General features: G+C 42.3%; 1 protein-coding gene across 1 annotated transcript in view; it reads left to right on the top strand.

The window, feature by feature from the left end:
• Nucleotides 1-19,483, top strand: part of prex2 (phosphatidylinositol-3,4,5-trisphosphate-dependent Rac exchange factor 2) — a 139,724-nt gene that overhangs the window by 71,849 nt on the left and 48,392 nt on the right. Inside the window, exons 26-33 of the mRNA XM_056299846.1 lie at nucleotides 345-524; nucleotides 1,683-1,777; nucleotides 2,740-2,822; nucleotides 3,913-4,003; nucleotides 6,579-6,707; nucleotides 7,714-7,755; nucleotides 9,248-9,345; nucleotides 9,573-9,719. Coding sequence (XP_056155821.1) covers nucleotides 345-524; nucleotides 1,683-1,777; nucleotides 2,740-2,822; nucleotides 3,913-4,003; nucleotides 6,579-6,707; nucleotides 7,714-7,755; nucleotides 9,248-9,345; nucleotides 9,573-9,719 — 865 coding nt within the window. The remainder of the gene's footprint in view (nucleotides 1-344; nucleotides 525-1,682; nucleotides 1,778-2,739; nucleotides 2,823-3,912; nucleotides 4,004-6,578; nucleotides 6,708-7,713; nucleotides 7,756-9,247; nucleotides 9,346-9,572; nucleotides 9,720-19,483) is intronic.

Here is a 19,483-nt window from a genome sequence, read left to right as displayed (position 1 = left end):
CACATCCGGATTTTATACTCAGACGTTCATCACACACATTATCTGCAAGTGCACACACGCACACACACCCCTTGATACGATATTGCTGAGACCCATTTGCCAAATGTGTTTCCTGTGTAGCGTAAAGCTGACCTGGCACTCTGACCAGTTGTTTCTCATGTCATATTTAAAGCAGTGAAGCGGGGTCTACAGTACCCTCTGAACCGGTGTCGGCGCTGTATGAACGCTATAACCGTTATGTGTTATTTCTGCCTGCCCCCCCCCCCCCCGCCCCCGTCTCTATATGGCGGACTTCTCTTCCGTTTTTCCACCCCTCATTAACTCCCCCCTTCTGTTTCCAACAGCCTCCTGTCGTCCATCACCCACCCCCCAGCATCCGACGTGAAGACCCCAGAGAACTACATCTCTGTGGAAGGCGAGGGAGAGAGGGGGGAGAAGAATGGGAAGAAGGTGTGTTTCAACGTGGCCGGAGATGAGCAGGAGGACTCTGGACACGACACCATCAGCAACAGAGACTCCTACAGGTGAGACCGGGGGCCCTGTAAGATGAACAAATACAGACTGTGTAACACCGTGATGTATTTTGGGTTGGCAAATAATTGTATACTTTTCTGTGCATGCGAATAGAAGATTACGGGAGTTGTGGTGTGAGGAGTCATAGTTCAGCTTGAATTTCCCCTGACTCCAAAAAAAAAATCCCCAAATACAAAAGCAGGACCAGCATTATCTCATCTTTTGAAAGCAGTTGATGAAGTTTGTCAGAGTGCAGTGTGGAATAGATGAGTGAATTGTTTCAACCTGGACTCATTGACCTAAATGCACTCCGCGGTGACGGCAGCAAGTAGGTGATTTCAACATTTCAAACTGTGCTACAGAGAGTGGAGAGAGTCAAAGAGAATTTCTGAGAAAGGCAAACAGGACAGAGAAAATGGTGGGGATTACATAGAAATAGATAAAAACTTTGTGTGAAGAAATGTATCAATAAGATATAGTGAGAGGAAAGCTTCATCGGTAAATCGTGTGATCATATATCATGTCATATCATATATCATATCATGTCGTGTCATATGTCATATCATGTCATATCATATATCATATCATGTCATGTCGTATTATGTCATCTCATATTATGTCATACCATATCATCTCGTATCATGTCATGTCATATTATGTCATATCATATCATGTCATGTCATGTCATATTATGTCATATCATATGTCGTATCATGTCATGTCATATTATTTCATATTGTGTCACATCATATCATGCCGTATCATGTCATGTCATATCATATCATATCATGTCGTATTATGTCATGTCATATTATGTCATATTATATCATATCATATATCATGTTGTATCATGTCATTATGTCATATCATATCATGTCATGTCATATTATGTCATGTCATGTCATATCATATTGTATCATATATCATATCATGTCATGTCATATTATGTCATATCATGCATCACATCACTCCATATCGTATCATTACACCACATACCATATGATAACAGCATACCAAACCACACAACGGAGTTATCAATAATGAATGAGAATGTTGGAAGCTGTTGAGGAATGGAAAATCTAATGAGGAACCAAGATAAGCTAATGACCGAGTGATTTTCTTTGAAAACACGTCAAAAAAAATTTTTTTTTTCCATTATTTCTCCCCAGTGACTGTAACAGCAACCGGAACTCAATTGCCTCCTTCACCAGTATCTGCAGCAGCCACTGCAGCTCCTATGTGCACAGTGATGAGATGGACTCAGGTATGTAAATACGCCGTAGGGTAAAAAAAAATGCATACGGGGCAAGTATAAATTCAGCTGCACAAAGAACATTTTGGGCAAAACAACACCGAGGCAGTGAGCGCAAGCATGACTCTGCACCACACGCACATGACAGCCCTGTTATTATCTGTCATTATTTAGCAGACACAAATCATTTACCATACACTAAGCCAATGGTGGACTAACTACTTATAGAGTTAGGGTTACTGAAATAGCTGCACACAATGAGGCCGTATTATGGTAAAGCTGGAATCATGATTCCAGCTGGATGTCTTAATCCAAAAAACCTCAGTCAACCACAATGTAGCACAATAGGCCTGTAACTGACAGGTCGTGATTACAATCCAACTGCATGATTATACCTTTTAGATCCCAGGAACAAAAAAAAAGGCTACAGATGAATTTAATTGGATGTGGCAGGTGTTGGGCCACAGATCTCACATGGGCTTTGGTTTGCGATTTCCGCAGCTGTGTGTCCAGTCAAATATCCCCTTCCCTCTTTCTCTCACACATGTGCACGCACGCACACACATCCACATGTTCACATGCGCATCCACTCGCACTCACGTACAGCGCACACTGTGCAGCTGTGTGTGACGTCATGAGTAGCCCCTCTTTTTTCCTTTCAGAAGCTAATTGCAAGAGCAGTTTTACACACACACACACATGCACACATTCACGTAATTACATACTGCAGAGGCGAACAGAAAGTGCATGCATGTTAGGATTTGCATTTTAGGAGCTACTAAAACCTCAAATTTGTCTGCATGTTTGCATTGTCTGTTTCTCTTCAGATATGTGTATATCTGCCTGTGTTGCTGTGTGTCTGTGTGTGCATGGGTCTATAATCATGCATTTGATGATGCTATGACAGAAAAGGAAAAAGTGTGTTTTACACCTGCTTTTCCTGCTAATGACCAGTAGTGAATTCTTCTCCACAGGAGATGAGATGCCCACCAATGTGTGGCTTTCCCATGATAAGCAGAAAAAACTCCACGGCTTCCTGGAGCATCTTTTCAGCCAGGTGGGTCACTGGTGGGTTGGATTTTCATGGGCACAGAAAATGTACTCTATCATCCATCCGCTATCCAAGCTGCCTATCCTGCTCAGCGTTGCGGTGATGCTGGAGCCTGTCCCAGCAGTCATTGGGCGGCAGGCGGGGAGACACTCTGGACAGGCCGCCAGTCCATCACAGGGCCCACACACACACACACACACACACACACACACACATACACACATACACACACGCATACACATTCATACCTAGGTACAATTCAGTATGGCCGATTCACCTGACCTGCATGTACTGTGGGGGAAACCGGAGCACCTGGAGGAAACCCACACAGACACAGGGAGAACATGCAAACTCCACACAGGAAGACTTGGGATGACCCCCGAGGTTGGACTACCCCGGGGTTCGAACCCAGGGCCTTCTTGCTGTGAGGCGACTGCGCTAACCACTGCGCCACCGTGCGGCCATGCAGTATTGATAACGTAAAAAAAACCCAAATCTTTCTAATATGCAAGACTCAGATAATGTATGGCAAAAAGTGCATTAACTCCATTAAACACTAGAATTACACACTAGAAACACAATAGAGGGTTATACCCAACACCTAAACACTTTTATGTACATGCCCCGCCGCCACAAATATTGAATTATCTAGTTTGTGTTTGAACATATTGAAAAATGTATGCCAACAGTACACACACACGCACGCACATAACAGAGGAAAAGTTTTTGTTAGTGTAGCATACCTCCATATCCTGTGAAAGACCAACAAAAAAAGCATGCTGCACTGCCTCTGCTATTTGGACTATTTCCTGTCATTTGTTTTATTGGAAGAGTTTCCCCTGCTTTGTTTTCATCATGCATGGCGATTGTATTCACATGGGCTGCGCAGATCCGTTTGTGTCTGAGGGACAGGAACAGGTGTTGTTTACTTATGAAGGAAGCATATTTCTACCTCTCTGTCCATCATTTCAGACTTCATGCACATAACTTTATATGTGTAGCTTTTGCCTCCGGCTACTAAATATGCAAGCGGATATTGCGAATCCGCATCGTCTAACCTGTCACGTGTGACCCTGGCCCTCTCAACTCGCTTCAGGTGGACTCCATCACCAGCATGCTGAGAGGAGCGGTAGCGGCTCGGGCCTTTGAGCAGACCAAGTGTTTCACTCCTGGCCGAGGATTACAAGGTAAAACAAGAGGATCGTGTCTGTCACAGCGATTTCCTCTCTCCACTTTGCCGCAGTCGGTCCCCTCTTGGTTTTTCCATGTCGCCTCTTCATTTCGTAGTGCATCGATCTGATCCGACCGTTTGAGCGAGAGCAGGTGTTCCTCTCATGGAACACAGTTTATCCAGCCTCAAGCAAAATTAGCAAGAAAAAAAGTTAGTCTTTCTCTATGGAAATTGTTGATTTTCTTTTTCCGCTCTTTTCCTTCCACCTCTCAAATTTTCCTCTAAAGTGTGTCTTTTTTTTTTCTGTTGTGGCAGCCTATGGGTTTCCTGTGAGGAGGTTTTTTTTTTTGTCAGGGTGTATCTGTGCTTCAGAGGCCTTTCAGTGCTATGCAGGGGGACTGGGGGAGAAGCAAGATAACATTGGAGCGACTCCAGAGTCCAGCCAGCACCAATACACAGCACTGAAGAGAAAACAGAGAACACACTGTAAACGCTGCAGCCGCCCCCGCAAAGGGCCTGCAACTTCCTGTCACAGGCTCTTTGTGTGTGTGTGTGTGTGTGTGTGTGTGTGTGTGTGCGCGTGCATGCATTCTCCTGCATTTCTGAGTTTACGGGGCTGGGGGTGGGGGTTGTAGGTGGATTCCAGTCACTGAAAAGACCTTCTCTCCTCTGTTACCTCTATCTCCTTCCTCTTCATCGCTCATTCCCGTTGACATCCCATTGTACTCGACTCTGCGAAGCGTGCTGTTCAGTTGGAACGGCGCTACTTTGCTGCCCGCCTCCTCCTCTTCTAGCACGTTGTAGTGCTGCTTATGAGCTAATGGGGAGGACGACCCTTAAACAACTCCCGCTCTCCTACACGGTACCTGATGACGTTGTAGTTGTACTTACCATCTCCGTAGTTGTCTTTGTGATTGTCTTGTACTTTTTGTTTATTTCCTATCTAGCTGGATTTGACCTCGATAATGAACAATGCTTCGTCTGTTAGATTTCTCGCAGCGCGATGTGGGAAACATAGCTGCAAGCGGCACAGTATTTCTACATCAGCTCCGGCTGTCAAGAGAAACTAGCTGACATTGCCCTGTCAGTCTCTGCCTACAGCTCCCTTTTTCCAACAAGCTGGCACATTTTTTTGTTTTTGAGATGAGACAGCCTAAAGCCATGTTCCCAAGTTAGTCGTTTTTGTTTCAGTGGCAAAAGCAAGATTTAGAGCGGTGACTGTACATTTTGAATGCAGACCTAGGTGGTCCGTAACTCTATTTGAAAATCTCAGCTGAGCTCTAACTGAATAGTCTGCCGATGCTGTGCCCTTGAATACGGGTATGAGAGTCGAGGAGGACATCAGCCAGTTTCTGTGGAGAAGAATTGTCTCTAAGCACCCTGGCCCAGTTTTATTTAATGCCCTCCGCTGCTCATCTCGAGCGCCCCCCCCCCATGTGAGCGCAGATATGTTTGATCAGAAAGCAGGTTTGTTTATGTGTGGATGACTGCGTTTGTGTGCGTGTGTGTTTGTGTGTGTAAGTACAACAGAGGCTGTGATTGTGTGCATAATCAAATGCCCTAAAGGGACATGTGAGGGGCCTTGATCACTGCTGATAAATTTCACTGCCAGTAACGCGTGTGGTTGATAGCAGAGCATGCAAGATTATCTACCAAGGGGAGCATTCCTCCATCTGAACATCTCTCATCACGCAGACACACACACATGCAACAATATTCCCTACATGCTACTCGCACACAGGCAAGCTGGCAACCACACACACACACACACACACACACACACACACACACTAGAATCTGCTTGGAGCCTGTGTTTAAACAGAAACCCAGCTATCACAGATCTCCATCCCTGTCTCCAAAGTAAACTCCGTTACAACCTCCTATGTCTAGTTTCCAGATCAGCACCATCAGATACACCACTACACTTGTCCTCCTCCCCTGCCAAGGTGAGGCGAGGCAAGACAAGATTCCAGGCCGTCTAAAACTGGAGGTCTGTGAGCCCGACTAATAAAACGGGATGAATAATGAGGGGTTCATCAACAGCCCGGCTTCGCTGGTCCCGAGTCCGAATAAACTGCAATTTTCCCTAATTAGGAGAGGCAGAGAGAGAGGGGAGGGGGATGAAAATGGAAGGTGCCAGGATGGAGAGAGAGGATGAATAAATGCAGAAAGAGAGAGACAGAGAATGAATTGCAAGACAAATGGGGAGGAAAGTGAACAGAACTAGGAAAGAGCGGAAGACAAAGCGATGGCGCGAGACAGAGCGACTCGGAGGAAGGAGAGAAGTTGAGCGAGCGAGATGTAGATAGGACAGCGAGAGAGGAATGGGAAATGAAAGAGAGGAAATGAGAGAGGGGAGCATGGAGTACAAGGGAGATGGATATAATGGAGAAAGAGGCATCAGGGAAAAGAATGCATTAATGAGTTGAAACCTCTTCTCTCCTGATGCATTAATAATGCAGGAGGTGGATGAGGGCAGTTTGTCAGACAACCTGCTTTCATCTTATGCAAAACCGTGCCTTAACAGTGCACACAGTCTCTTCCTCCTCCTGGCTCCATGCTAACGCCAGGCTTGTATTTGTGTCTGTCAGAGTTTCAACAAGAGATGGAGCCCAGGGTTAATTGCACCAAGAAGCTGCGTCTCCATGTCAAGCAGGACCCCTGGAACCTCCCCAGCAGTGTGCAAGCCCTCACCCAGACAATTTCCAAATTTGTCGAAGGTTAGTTGGCACCTCATTGAATACACACACGAACACAAACACACACCAGGAGAGAAGGCATATGTACGCACACTAACTCCCACACACACTCGCATCCGGTGTTTACTAGACATGAAAAAAACGTTCCGCACTAGGGAGGTAATAGATATCATACCCCATGACTCTCCAGTGCATATTTACTGAACATAATGTATGTCCCACGGTATATTTTCTGTATGTTCTGGTGGTCCCGGATCACTGAATACACTTCCCTCGCTAAACTCTCAACACGTGAAACCGTCCCCAGGGCACATAAACTAGAACGTCATAACAGTTTGGACTGAAACCAAGAGACTTGGGCGCTGAACATCCCCGCACCGTGAGATTGACTTGATTACCTCCGTTATTTATCTTAAAGGGGATTTAAACTCTACTCGTCCCCTACGGAGGTGTGGTTTTGTGTTTGTTGGCACACAGACTGAAAGCACAAATATAGGAACACACGTACACACACACACCCGCAAACAACCTCGATCCTTGGCTACTCGCTTGACACTCCTGGGGAAGGTGAGTTGGCGGTTGCAAACACAAATAAGCATTGTTAATATTACTGGGCAGCTTGGCTTGCGTAGACCTCTTTTTGTCCATGATGGCTTTCACATACAGGCAATGTCCTGCCAAGCTTTCTTTCTTTTTCTACTTTTCTGTGGATACTGCTCTTAGTTTTGATATGACTATAAACAAATATAGAGTTATGTTATTATCTCTTTTTGCGGCAGGGTTTATATAATTCAGGGTTTTTCTCCACATGTAACGCCAGACGGCTGGGAGGTTGGGATGGAGTTTGGCTTGGGGGGGGGGGGGACCAATATCTTCCAATTTATTGCTTTAAGGGGTTGAGTTTATAGGTCACAGCAGCCATGGAGGCGGAGGGCTTTTTTGGCTGTTGATATAAGGATGGTCACGTTCTCCTTGGCTTATTTATATTCCCTGCTTCTTCTTTTTTTTCTTATTATTATTTTCACAGAGGTGAAGACACGGCTGCTTTTGGTTTTACTTCAGTACACAGGTTGGTCCTCATTTCCTCTTGTCCACTTTGCATAATTTGCATGCAGTAATTTAGTTTGGTTTGAAAGACCTTGTATGTACAGGTGGTCGTCCAAAACACACTCGGGAAACAAACAAACAGTTCGCCTCAAAAGACAATGAGAGATAATCAGTTCAAGACTACTGCAATTATCAAACAGCTGCATCCGGGTAGCGTAGCGGTCTATTCTGTGTCCTACCAACACGGGGATCGCCAGTTTGAATCCCCGTTTTACCTCTGGCTTGGTCGGGCGTTCCTACAGACACAATTGGCCATGTCTGTGGGTGGGAAGCCGGATGTGGATGTGTGTCCTGGTCACGGCACTAGCGCCTCCTCTGGTCGGTTGGGTGCCTGTTCGGGGGGGGGGTGCTAGGGGGAATAGCGTGATTGTCCCACGTGCTACGTCCCCCTGGCGAAACTCCTCACTGTCAGGTGAAAAGAAGCGGCTGGCGACTCCACATGTATGGGAGGAGGCATATGGTAGTCTGTAGCCCTCCCCGGATTGGCAGAGGGGGTGGAGCAGCGACTGGGACGACTCAGAAGAGTGGAGCAATTGGCCGGATACAATTGGGGAGAAAATGGGGAGGGGGGGATCCAATAAATAAACAAACAAACAAATGAATAAATAGATAGATAGATAGATAGATAGATAGATAGATAGATAGATAGATAGATAGATAGATAGATAGATAGATAGATAGATAGATAGATAGATAGATAGATAGATAAATAAAAGGCACATCATCGTGATGTAAATATCAGGTAGGCAGACTTTAGGCAGACTTTGTTAGTAGCATTAGTCCAGAAGTTTCCCGGGAGCCGTCTCGGATCATTGTCAATGAGCGATGTGAATTCAGTTATTCTAGCTAGTAATCCTTGCTCTTGAAATTAATTGCACTAGCAGGGTCAGACACTAACTCCTTTAGAGAAATGCTGATGATGGTGGACATTGTGAGCCCATGTGAAAAAAAAAATCAAATCTGAATATTTCTCAAGGTTAAGGAGGGAGGGGATGGCTAATAATGTTGAGTATGCAAGTCATTTACAATGCACATTGTTAATTCTGGAGCGGTCCGTGAACTCATTCTAAAGTTAGCAGACAGGTGAACTTCCTGTTTCAATGGGATAATTTTTCACAAAAAATATGTAAGCCAATTATTTTCCACCAAGGCACACCTGCCATTTGTTCCCATGTCTTTCTGATAAAATATTTAATATCCAGTGGACTGAACTCAGTCCTTGCTCAGGGTTGTCTGTCATTTTCCTCAAAGTTTGTAAATTGCTGTAACAAAGTGGCTGACCTCAGAGTCGGCTTCATCACTGTAACAAACCCAGCACTTATTTCTACCAATTCTTTTCCTGCACATCCCTCGTTTCTTCTCAGTATTTGCTTTGTCATTTTGTTCCAGTTGTGTTGAACTCTTGTCAAGGCGGCATTTCTCTGTCTGTAACATCTCGCATGTCTTCTCCATAGACTCGGAGATCCAGCTGCGTCGGGACATGGTGTTCTGTCAGTCTCTGGTAGCTGCCGTGTGTGCCTTCTCACAGCACCTCCTGGCTGTGCTCAACCAGGTACGAAAACAAAGAACTCCTTCTATCAACTTGAACTAAAATGAACTTGAAAGGACTGGAAGCTGAAAAATAGCAAAGTTTATAGAGGGCTTGCGTGAAAGGAAAACTTCCTCCTATGTGTTCGCAGACTGCATAAAACACAAGACAATAGGGGTAATAAATATTTCATTCCATGCTCGACCCCCAAGTTCAAAGTCTTTTTATTTTTGTTTTGTTTCTTCTTTTAGTTCCACAACATGGGCAGGGATCCTGAGCAGGACAGCCCGGACCCCCAGGACCCTCAAGAGGCCCAGGAGGCCAGCCGACGCTGGCTGGAGCAGATTGCCAGTGCCGGGCTGCTCCTTCACTTCCAGTCCCTTCTCTCCCCCAACCTTGTGAGTACTGGACCATGGCTCTTCCATCCTCCATAAGATCTGCCGTGGTTAGGCATACTGTCTATACACACACACAGGTGTAAATAATTATTGACAAGTGACACAAAATAGGTTAAAGGTGTTAGCTATTAACACAGCTGCTACATATCTGCATAGAATCTAATTATTTATTTATTTGTAAGGGACAAGTAGAGAGAACATTGACAGTTGCAGAAGCAGTGTCTGATGTACTGTACATGTGTATATAGCCGAAGCTCATTTCCAACACCAGTCCCTTGATGGGCATTGATAGTTCATTAAAATTACATGATACAGTTTAAAATCAGTCCATATAGTAATAAAACAAAAACAGCAACCATCCACAAAAACACGCAAGCACAGAAAATTTATAGCATGAACTCCAGTACACAAATAATGACTAGTTGGTGTCATAATTACAGTTCAGTCCAGGTTTTAGCCAGGACTTGAATGTTGCGGAAAACATTTTAAAATCCTGAATCTGTTTTAAGCTGGCAAGTAGGGAATTCCAGAGGGTTGTGCCTTTAATTGAGAGTACAGTTTGTGCAAAGGAAGTCCTACAGAGTCTAATTCTGTTGCTCTCCCTGAGGTTTCTTCCTATTCTTTTCTCCCTGTTTAAGTGTTTTTTTAGGGGGTTGTTCCTTACCCGATGTGAGGGTCTAAGGACAGGATGTTGTGCTGCTGTAAAGCCCCCTGAGGCAGACTTTTAATGTGATATTGTGCTATACAAATAAAATTGACTTGACTTAAAATTGACTTAATTCTATGGTTTCTTTCTGATGTATTTCAGGTGCTAATGACAGTATAGTGAAGTCTAGTTATGAAAGTGTTGAAAATGGATGGAGCTAGATGGTGGAAATTTTTAAATGTAAGTGTGAGGTTGGCGTAATTAAGGAAATTGTCAAAACTGAGAAGATTTTACTTCTGTAGAATATTGCAGTGATGAAATCTCAGTGGTTTCATGGCCAGAACTTTGATAGCTTGATTATAAAGGGATGTTAGTGGTTTAATGGCAGAGGCTGATGCCTGATACCAAGAGGTTATGCAGTATGAGAGAGGAGAAAAAAATAATTGCATGGATAAATGCAATGGTCAAAGAAGGCCACAGAGTGAGTAAGCCAACTTAAGCTATGGTCTGTTTGTCTTTTCTACCGAAATTTGTAGCATTTCATGGCTTCTTAATTATACATAGTCACGTCTAACAATCTTGTGGCTCTAAACTACTTAAAAGTTGCTCAACTGTATTTGGCAAAAAGACAGATCGTTTCTATTTTTGCCAACTCCCGAGCCAAGACCCCAAACAATGGATCAAGACCAGATGAAAACATTTGATGACATCCAACAGATTAAAATTGATATGATAACTTACTTTGATGCTAAAGTGGATTCCATTCTTTGCACTTTGAGTGGTATTGAGGGCTCCTTATCTACACTGGGGGAACATTTTTGCAGCTGGACCAGCGTGTCGGAGCAAACGAGGACAACTCGAATGACTTCTCTACTCAAACTTGAAAAGATAACTCTTACCGAACGGATAAAGTTGATCTGGAGAACTGGAGTAGGTCTGCAAATCTCCACATTGTCAGAGTACCGGAATCCGCAGAAGGCTGCAACATGCTGTGGTTTATGGCCCGTTTGATTCCACAGTTTTTGGGGCTAGACGGCTTACCCACTCTGCCAGCTACCGAGAGGGCTCACCACACTCCTACTGTCCGACAGAATGACAGATCCAGTCAGAGGCCTATCCTGATAAAGCTATTTCAGGATAAGGTAAAGATCCTTCGACTTGTTCGTGAAAAAAAAAAGAAAAGAAAAAAAGGCTGATCTAAAGCAGGAACCACATCTTCATATTCCTGGATTGCAGCGCTTATCTGACAGAGTTGTCAGTCCTTTGACCCGGTCAAATGGAGACTTCGGGAACTTAAACTGAAGTACTCCGTCCATTATCCCTGTTTCCTGAGTATATTAGTTGATGGCAATGAGCAACTATTCAGTGATCGCAAAGCTGCTGAAGCTGCCTTCATGTCTTATATAAACTCCTCCATGAACTCTCCATCATAAGTTCCTCCTGAAGCTACTGGCTAACTTTAACCAGCTATCTACCACAAAGTTTATGAAGATTTCCCACTATGAACAATGACAACGCTCTTTCGATATAAAATTAACTGATGAAATGACTCTTTTTCTGTTATTTTTTTGCTGATACCGTTAAGCTGTTTACATCCAGAAGATTCAGTGGTACAGTTTGCCATGAATAGGTTCGTTTTTTGTTTATATACAGCTGCCGCAAAATGGAAATATGTCGTAAAAAGTCGTACTGGCTGTACTATGTGGATATACATATCTATCTATCTGTCTTTCTATCTATCTATCGATCGCCCTTTTTCGGGTGGTGTGAGTCTTCGTCAAGCTCGGGTCCTCCACCAAAGACCTGAGAGTTTGAGGGTTCTGTGCAGTATCTTAGCTGTTCTTGGGACTGCACTCTTCTGGACAGAGACCTCAGATGTTGTTCCTGGAATCTGCTGGAGCCCCTCTCCCAGTTTGGGGATCACAGCCCCTAGTGCTCCTCTTAACCACTGGGGGACTACTATGGATTTCACCTTCCACATCTGATCCTAGTTCTTCCTTCAGCCCTTAGTATTTCTCTAGCTTCTCACACTCATTCTCCCTGATGTTGCCATCACTCGGGAGTGCTACATCAATCACTACTGCAGTCTTCTGTTCCTTGTCGATCATCACAATATCTGGTTGGTTAGCCAGATCAGAGAGATCCGTCTGGAACATGAAATCCCACAGGATCTTAGCTCTGCCATTCTCAACCACCTTTGCCGGTGTCTCCCATTCGGACTTGGGGACTTGCAGTCTGTATTCAATACAGATGTTCCTGTACACTATCCCAGCCACTTGGTTATGCCTTTCAGTGTACCCTTTCCCATCTAGCATTTTACACCCTGCTACTAAGTGCTGGACTGTCTCAGTGGCATCTTTGCACAGCCTGCATCTTGAGTCTTGTCTGGTGTGGTAGACCTGTGCCTCAACCGGTCTGGTCCTGAGTGTCTGTTCTTGTGCTGCTATGATCAGAGCTTCTGTACTGTCCTTGAGTCCAGCCTTTTCAAGCCACTGGTAGGATTTCTTGATATCAGCCACATCTTGATGGTAAATCCCATGGAGGGGCTTAGTCTTCTATGATACCTCTTCTTCTTCCTCCTCGCCACTCTCTGTCTTCTACTGCCTAAGGTACTCACTCAGCAGTTCGTCCTGGGGGGCCCTTTTTCTGATGTACTCGTGGATGTTCATACACACACACATTCTCTCTCCTCTTAATTAAACCGACAAGATATTATAACAGCTTCTTAATGAATTCTGTTGTTATAGTGACATGCAGGAACCCCTGTAATTTTCTGTCTAAGGCACTAACCCCTTGTTTTTTAATTACTAATGTAGTTTTTTGAGCTATATATATTTTCCCTCATCGTAACAGACAGACAAAGCACAGGATGGAAGTGGTTTTTGCTTATTCACCAAAGTCCTTGGGCCTAAGGGGTCAAGGATCAATGCACTGGTCTTGGGTTCTTTTTGTTTTTTTGTGTATGTGTGTTATGTGTTTTTTTTTCTGTTAGGCCTGTTTGCGTGTCTCGTTGTGATTGATTATGTATTTGGTATCTTTGTGCCTTACAACCTATTTCTCTGGATCTGCGTTGCTTTGCTATGCTACGTGTTTGTTTGATCAGTGATAGAAGCCTCTTAAACGTGTGAAACTGGATGGTGTTAAAGGACTTCAAATCATTCATTTGAATATCAGAAGCCTCTTACCAAAAATGTATTTATTTTATTACTTTATCAGAAACGTGGCTCACTAAAAGAATATCTAACAATAAAATTAAACTTGCAAACTATGTCTCATACAGAGTCGCAGAGGCACTGGGGTGGTGGTGTAGCCACATATGTGTCCTCTAATCTGGTTTCTGAGCTGTTCGTCCCTGATGTTGAGCCTTTATCTTTTGAGTGTATTTTTGTAAAGGTAACTCTGCATGAGAATAAAAATATAACTATTGGAAATATTTATAGACCTCCCCCTGCACCTGCTTAATCCTTTAATTTATGATTTCTATAAATTCTATTACTTGCGACCTTTACTTAATCAAATAAGATTTAACTATGTTATATTGCATGATCCCCTTTTAGTCACTCAAGCATTTAATCAACATCTCTCCTCAGTCTGTTCAGCATAATAATGCCTGATCCTTCTATTTTTAACAATTTACTGTCTGGTCACAGCCCCTTCTCTTTCAGGAGAATAACACCTGTCGAGGTCCAGGATTCCATTAATGACCTAAAAGTGAGTAGTGGTCCTGGGTTAGATGGCATTGAAACCAAATTTCTCAAATTATCATCCCACATTCTCATGTACCCTCTTTGTGATCTTTTAACATGCCTTTATCTATTTGTGAAATACTTGTCATATGGAAATGTTGACATATCACTCCCTTGCACAAAGGGGGTGATGTAGTACTTGAACTCAATAACTATAGACCAATTGCAATCATTTATTCTACTGCAAAAGTATTTGAAAAACGAATTTATGATCAGTTGTTATATTATCTCAATAAGTATATCTTATCACCCTTTCAATCTGGCTTTCGATCAAATCATTCCCCAACTACCGCTTTCTTAAAACTTACAAACTATTTTTTATCTGCATCTAACAAGGAGAATAACAGGTGCAGTTTTCATTAATTTGACCAAGGCTTTTGATCCGGTTGACCACTACCTTCTTTTAGATAACATTTACTCTGTTAGTCTGTCACGAAATACTTCGCTTTGTTCAGTTCCTAGCTTTATAACAGAAAACAATGTGTTGTCATACAATGAAACAAATCTGATACATTATTACAACAATGAGGCGTGTCTCAAGGTTCAACTCTTGGTGCACTTCTTTTTTCCATTTTTATCAATGACCTCCTCTCGATTTGTTCTAAATGTTGTGTTCAGCTTTATACAGACGATACAGTAATATACATAGCTAAAATAAATTTATTACAGATTGAATCAGCTTTGCAGTCTGATTTTAATACCCTTTAATACTGGCTTGGCTTGCAGCTAATAAATTACCAAGCAGTAAAACTAAATCTCACACTATGATTTTTGGTACTCACCAAAGCATCAAATCCAAATCTCAAGCTTATTCATATGTTATTAACGGTCTTGGTGGTATGCCACTGCAAAGAGTTGAACACACCAAATTCATGGGCCTATGGCTTGAATCTGAACATTAATCTAAATGTCATACTAATTATATTGTGAAGAAAATGAACCTTAGTATTGGTGATTTTACCGTTCCAGAAACTACTTTTCATTTACTGTTGGAAATAAGCTTGTGTTACAACTCATCTGACCAGTATTGGATTATGCTGATGTCGTATATCATGCTGCATCCAAAACGAATCTTCTTCCTCTTAATATAGTTTATAATAGACTATGCAGATTTGTTCCTGGCTGTCCTTTCATAACTCATCATTGTACAATGTATGAAACTCTTAATTGGCCCTCTCCCATAATAAGAAGACAGCGACATTGGCTGCAGTTTATTTTTAAATGTATACATTTCAATTACCCTCTATTTAAAACAGTTTATGGTACCATTCTCCTCTAAGTATCAATCAAGAAACTCTGTAAAGCTCTTTTTTCTGTTCCTGCAGTCTCTAAGTCAATAGCTAAGAAAGCCTTTATGTTTAAAGCGCCCTCTGATCGGAATAATCTACCTGTAAATATTCAATTCATATCATCTTTCCACCTATTCAAAATTGCCCTGTCTTCTCATGATAAGATCAGTTTTACATGTCCGTAATAACACCTCTGTAATTATGTTTGATAACTTTTATGAATTACTTAATACTATCACTGACTTTAATACTTTTTTATATTCTATGAATGATTGGTCCAATCTCATGCTCTGCTTTGAGTATGATGTCCTGATTTTGTATGTAATTTATTATTTGAAACATTTTGTTTTGTTTTTATGTCTTTTGTTAAATGTTTGTTCCAATTGTGCCTATATTGTGTTATCGTCATTGGGGACCCTCATGCAAATGAGAGCTACATCTCAAAGGGTTATTCCTAATAAAGAATTTCCAAATGTTAAAGCTGTGTGAAATGGTAAGCGGTGTCTGATTTGCCTAATGGTTTGAAGATTGGCCCTAGCAGTTCTACCTAACTTTTTTTATGTTTGTTAAACCTTAGCTGAGGGTCCAAAACAATTCCAAGCTACTTAAACTCCTGTACTGTCTCTAGTTCATTGTCTTTAATCCTCACTTTGAAAGTGTCTGTAATTAAGAGCTTTCTGATTGAGAAGCACACATATAGACAGTCAGTGTTAGGCAGGAAGTGTCAAGCCAGTGTTCCATCTTGCCCAAGCAGTCTGTTAGTTTGGCTGCAGCAATAGTAGATGTTTTTGCTGCCACAAATAAAACAGTATCGTCAGCACACATTTGTAGCCCAGTTCCTGTGCAGCATTCAGAGATGTTGTTGATATACTATAAAGCTAAAAGAACGACGGTCCAAGAGGTGATCTTTGTGGCATGTCAATTTTACTTTCACAGCAATCAGATTTAAAATGACCAATGGTGACCTGTTGAGCCCTATTTCATAAATAAGAATTAAAATATAATTTTGCTTGAGAAGTGGAATTAAATTTCGCTAATTTGGATGGCAGTATGTCATGGTTGACAGTTTCAAATGCCTTTTACACTCCCCCTATCCAAAAAGTTTTTGATATTTCCTTGCAGATAGCAACTAGCTAGTTCTGTTGAATGCTTGGGTCTGAAACCAAATTGATTAGAGATTATTGCCCTCCAAGTATGTCATTAATTGCTGTGTTACAACCATATACATAAACATATGTGTTTCTAAGACTTTAGAAAAATTTTGGGGGGAAAAAAAAGCATGGGAATTGGCCCATTATGTGTAGCCGGGTTAGTTGCAACTGACTTGAAAATGGGGGTAATCAGACCTGTTTTCCAGTCATCAGGGAATCTTTCTGTTGCTTTAGACAAGTTTATGAGTTTGGTTAATGGTTTTGCAAGAGTGGATGAGTGTCTCTTCAAGAGTGCTATGTCTAGATTAAAGACATCTCTAGCAAGTGAACTCGACAGATTGGTAATGATTTTGTGTACCGTATCCTGATTGGTCATTTTGATATAAAAAGAGCAGTCTGAGTCTGTTGTAATATCATTTTCTAATTGAACTGACTGAAAATTTCTAGCAAGTTTATCTACAGTCGATTAAAAATAAATCCTTAAAACCATTTACAGTCTCTGTAAGGTCTGTAGTTGTGGCGTTCTCAGTCTTGAGCTCCGTAACAGAGCAGTGTTTCTGAGGTTTCGAGTTGACCAGAGTTGATTTGTTTCCAATTATTGGAACCATTCCCCTTAGTGTTCTCAGATAGCCTGGTAAAATATTGTGCTTTTGCAGTCCGCATTACTTTGACCACCTTGTTTCTTAGAGATTTAAAAGTTACGTCAGTGTTATTTTTTGGTTTCAGGGAGATTTTTAGGGTCTCATCTCTATGTTTCATTAGAACCCAGTTTTCCTTTGTCAACCAAGGCGGTTCATTTTTCACGAGTTTTGTTTTCCAAATCTGTGTATTCTTCTCCATAATGACTTGTGGCTGCCCGCCAAGTTATTGCAGCAATTATTCAGATAAACAGATTTTAATGTCTTCCCAGTTAATTTGCTGAAACTCAGATTGTAATTGTGCCCAGTTGCATTTTGGAATGCCTTTTATTGTCACTGAATTACTGGCATGGAATGAGAATCTATTTTGGTTAATTTGCAAACAAAGTCAGCGGTGATTGGATAGACCTGTGATCAAATTGTATGTTTTAATTACACGACATGGATTGTTTGAAAAAAATCAAATCAATCGAGGTCTGGGAATTTCTGGTGATTCTTGTTGGAGTAGTTACATTTGTTTCAGATTGAACTTTGAAGTTGTGTTTTCGGGAAAAAAATAAATGTGTCCAACCTGTTAATATTGACATCAGCAAGGACATATGTTTCTCTATGATGATCCAACTTCTTCAGCTGTACTTCAGAATCAGTATAGAATGACGTTTCCTACGACAGAGGGTTATACATGACCAGCACACCAAAGGGCATTTGGGGCGAGAGGGTAATATGTATGGCCAAACATCCCAGTTGGGGATTCTAGTTCCATTTCACACGTTTTAACGGTATCTTTAACGTACATTATTACACCTCCACCTTTCCCTGAGCATCTGTCTTTGTGGTAGCCATTATAGCCGGGTATTTCTAGCAGTTCTGTCACAATATTGGAATTGAGCCATGATTCAGAGAAAGCCAGGAAGTCCAGATTTGAATGAATCAGGAGATTATTTATTTGATGACGTTTGGGTAGCAGGCTTCTAATATTCAGACATCCCCTGAAAATACCTTTGGGATTCAGTGACCCATCCCAAATCATTTTGGCATGGTTTCCAGGTTTAGTTATTCTTATAGTAAACACCTCTCAACGCATGCATTGCTGAACTTCAGGCGGCCGTTCATGGGAAAGTACAAAAAGATTAACCTTTGAGTTTCTTGGTTATGTGAGGTTACGTGCGATTAACTGTTCTATTTCTTCTGCAAATGTTTTTATACAACTTCTAATACGACCTCAATTACCCTTCTCTTTATGCGTAACTTTGCCAAATATGATGAAAAATTACTGCAGTAGAGGCAATCATGTAATACAGAAGAGAGTTCAAGGATTTCCGGTGGTAAATAAAACCAGGTCCTCGATGCTTTGACTTCAACTTTAATCATTTTTAAAGGCTGTTCTAGTTGGCTGGCCTTTTTTTTTAACCTCACACTTCAGTAACTCAACTAAAACACCAGTCTTATTCATGTGACGTCCGTAAGGCTCAGCGTTTTCGGATTTTACCGATTTTCACCGAAAAATACCTGGATTTTTTAAAAGGAGCAGATCGGTTTAAACTGATTATAGTCCGATTTTCACCCGCATTTTTGTATTCTTTATTTTTTCAACCGATTTTCACCCATTTTATAATATTCAAAATAAACGCCGATAAATGCCCGGATTTTTTTTTTTTTTTTTTTTTAAATCGGAACCGAAAACGCTGAGCCCTGGACATGTACAATGCAGCTGAAGAGAAATAACATTTCTCACCCCTACATCAGGAATTTTGCTACAGTATGCGTGCCATGGGGAGTCCGGGTAGCGTAGCAGTCTATTGCGTTGCCTACCAACATGGGGCTCGCCGGCTCGAATCCCCATGTTACCTCCGGCTTGGTTCGGGTGTCCTTACAGACACAATTGGCCATGTCTGCGGATGGGATGTGGGTATGTGTCCTGGTCACTGCACTAGCGCCTCCTCTGGTTGGTTGGGGCGCCTGTTGGGGGGGGGGGGACTGTGTGATTCTCCCACACGCTACGTCCCCTTGGTGAAACTCTCGCTGTCAGGTGAAAAGAAGCAGCTGGCGACTCCACATGTATCGGAGGAGGCACGTGGTAGTCTGCAGCTGGGGCAGCGACCAGGATGGCTCAGAAGAGTGGGGTAATTGGCCGGATACAGTTGGGGAGAAAAAGGGGGGGGGGTATGCATGCCACTTGAGATATGATATGACGCCTGACGTGTCATGTATTGTGTCAGTGATCCGTGATACGTCACGTATCATGAATTATTCCAGTCGGTCCAGTGAAAGCGGATCGTCCAGTGGGGAGATAA

This window comes from Lampris incognitus, chromosome 19 (assembly GCF_029633865.1).
Source record: "Lampris incognitus isolate fLamInc1 chromosome 19, fLamInc1.hap2, whole genome shotgun sequence".
In the NCBI taxonomy this organism is placed as follows: domain Eukaryota; kingdom Metazoa; phylum Chordata; class Actinopteri; order Lampriformes; family Lampridae; genus Lampris; species Lampris incognitus.
Note: the sequence above shows the minus strand (reverse complement) of the source record. Positions and strands in the feature narration are given on the sequence as shown.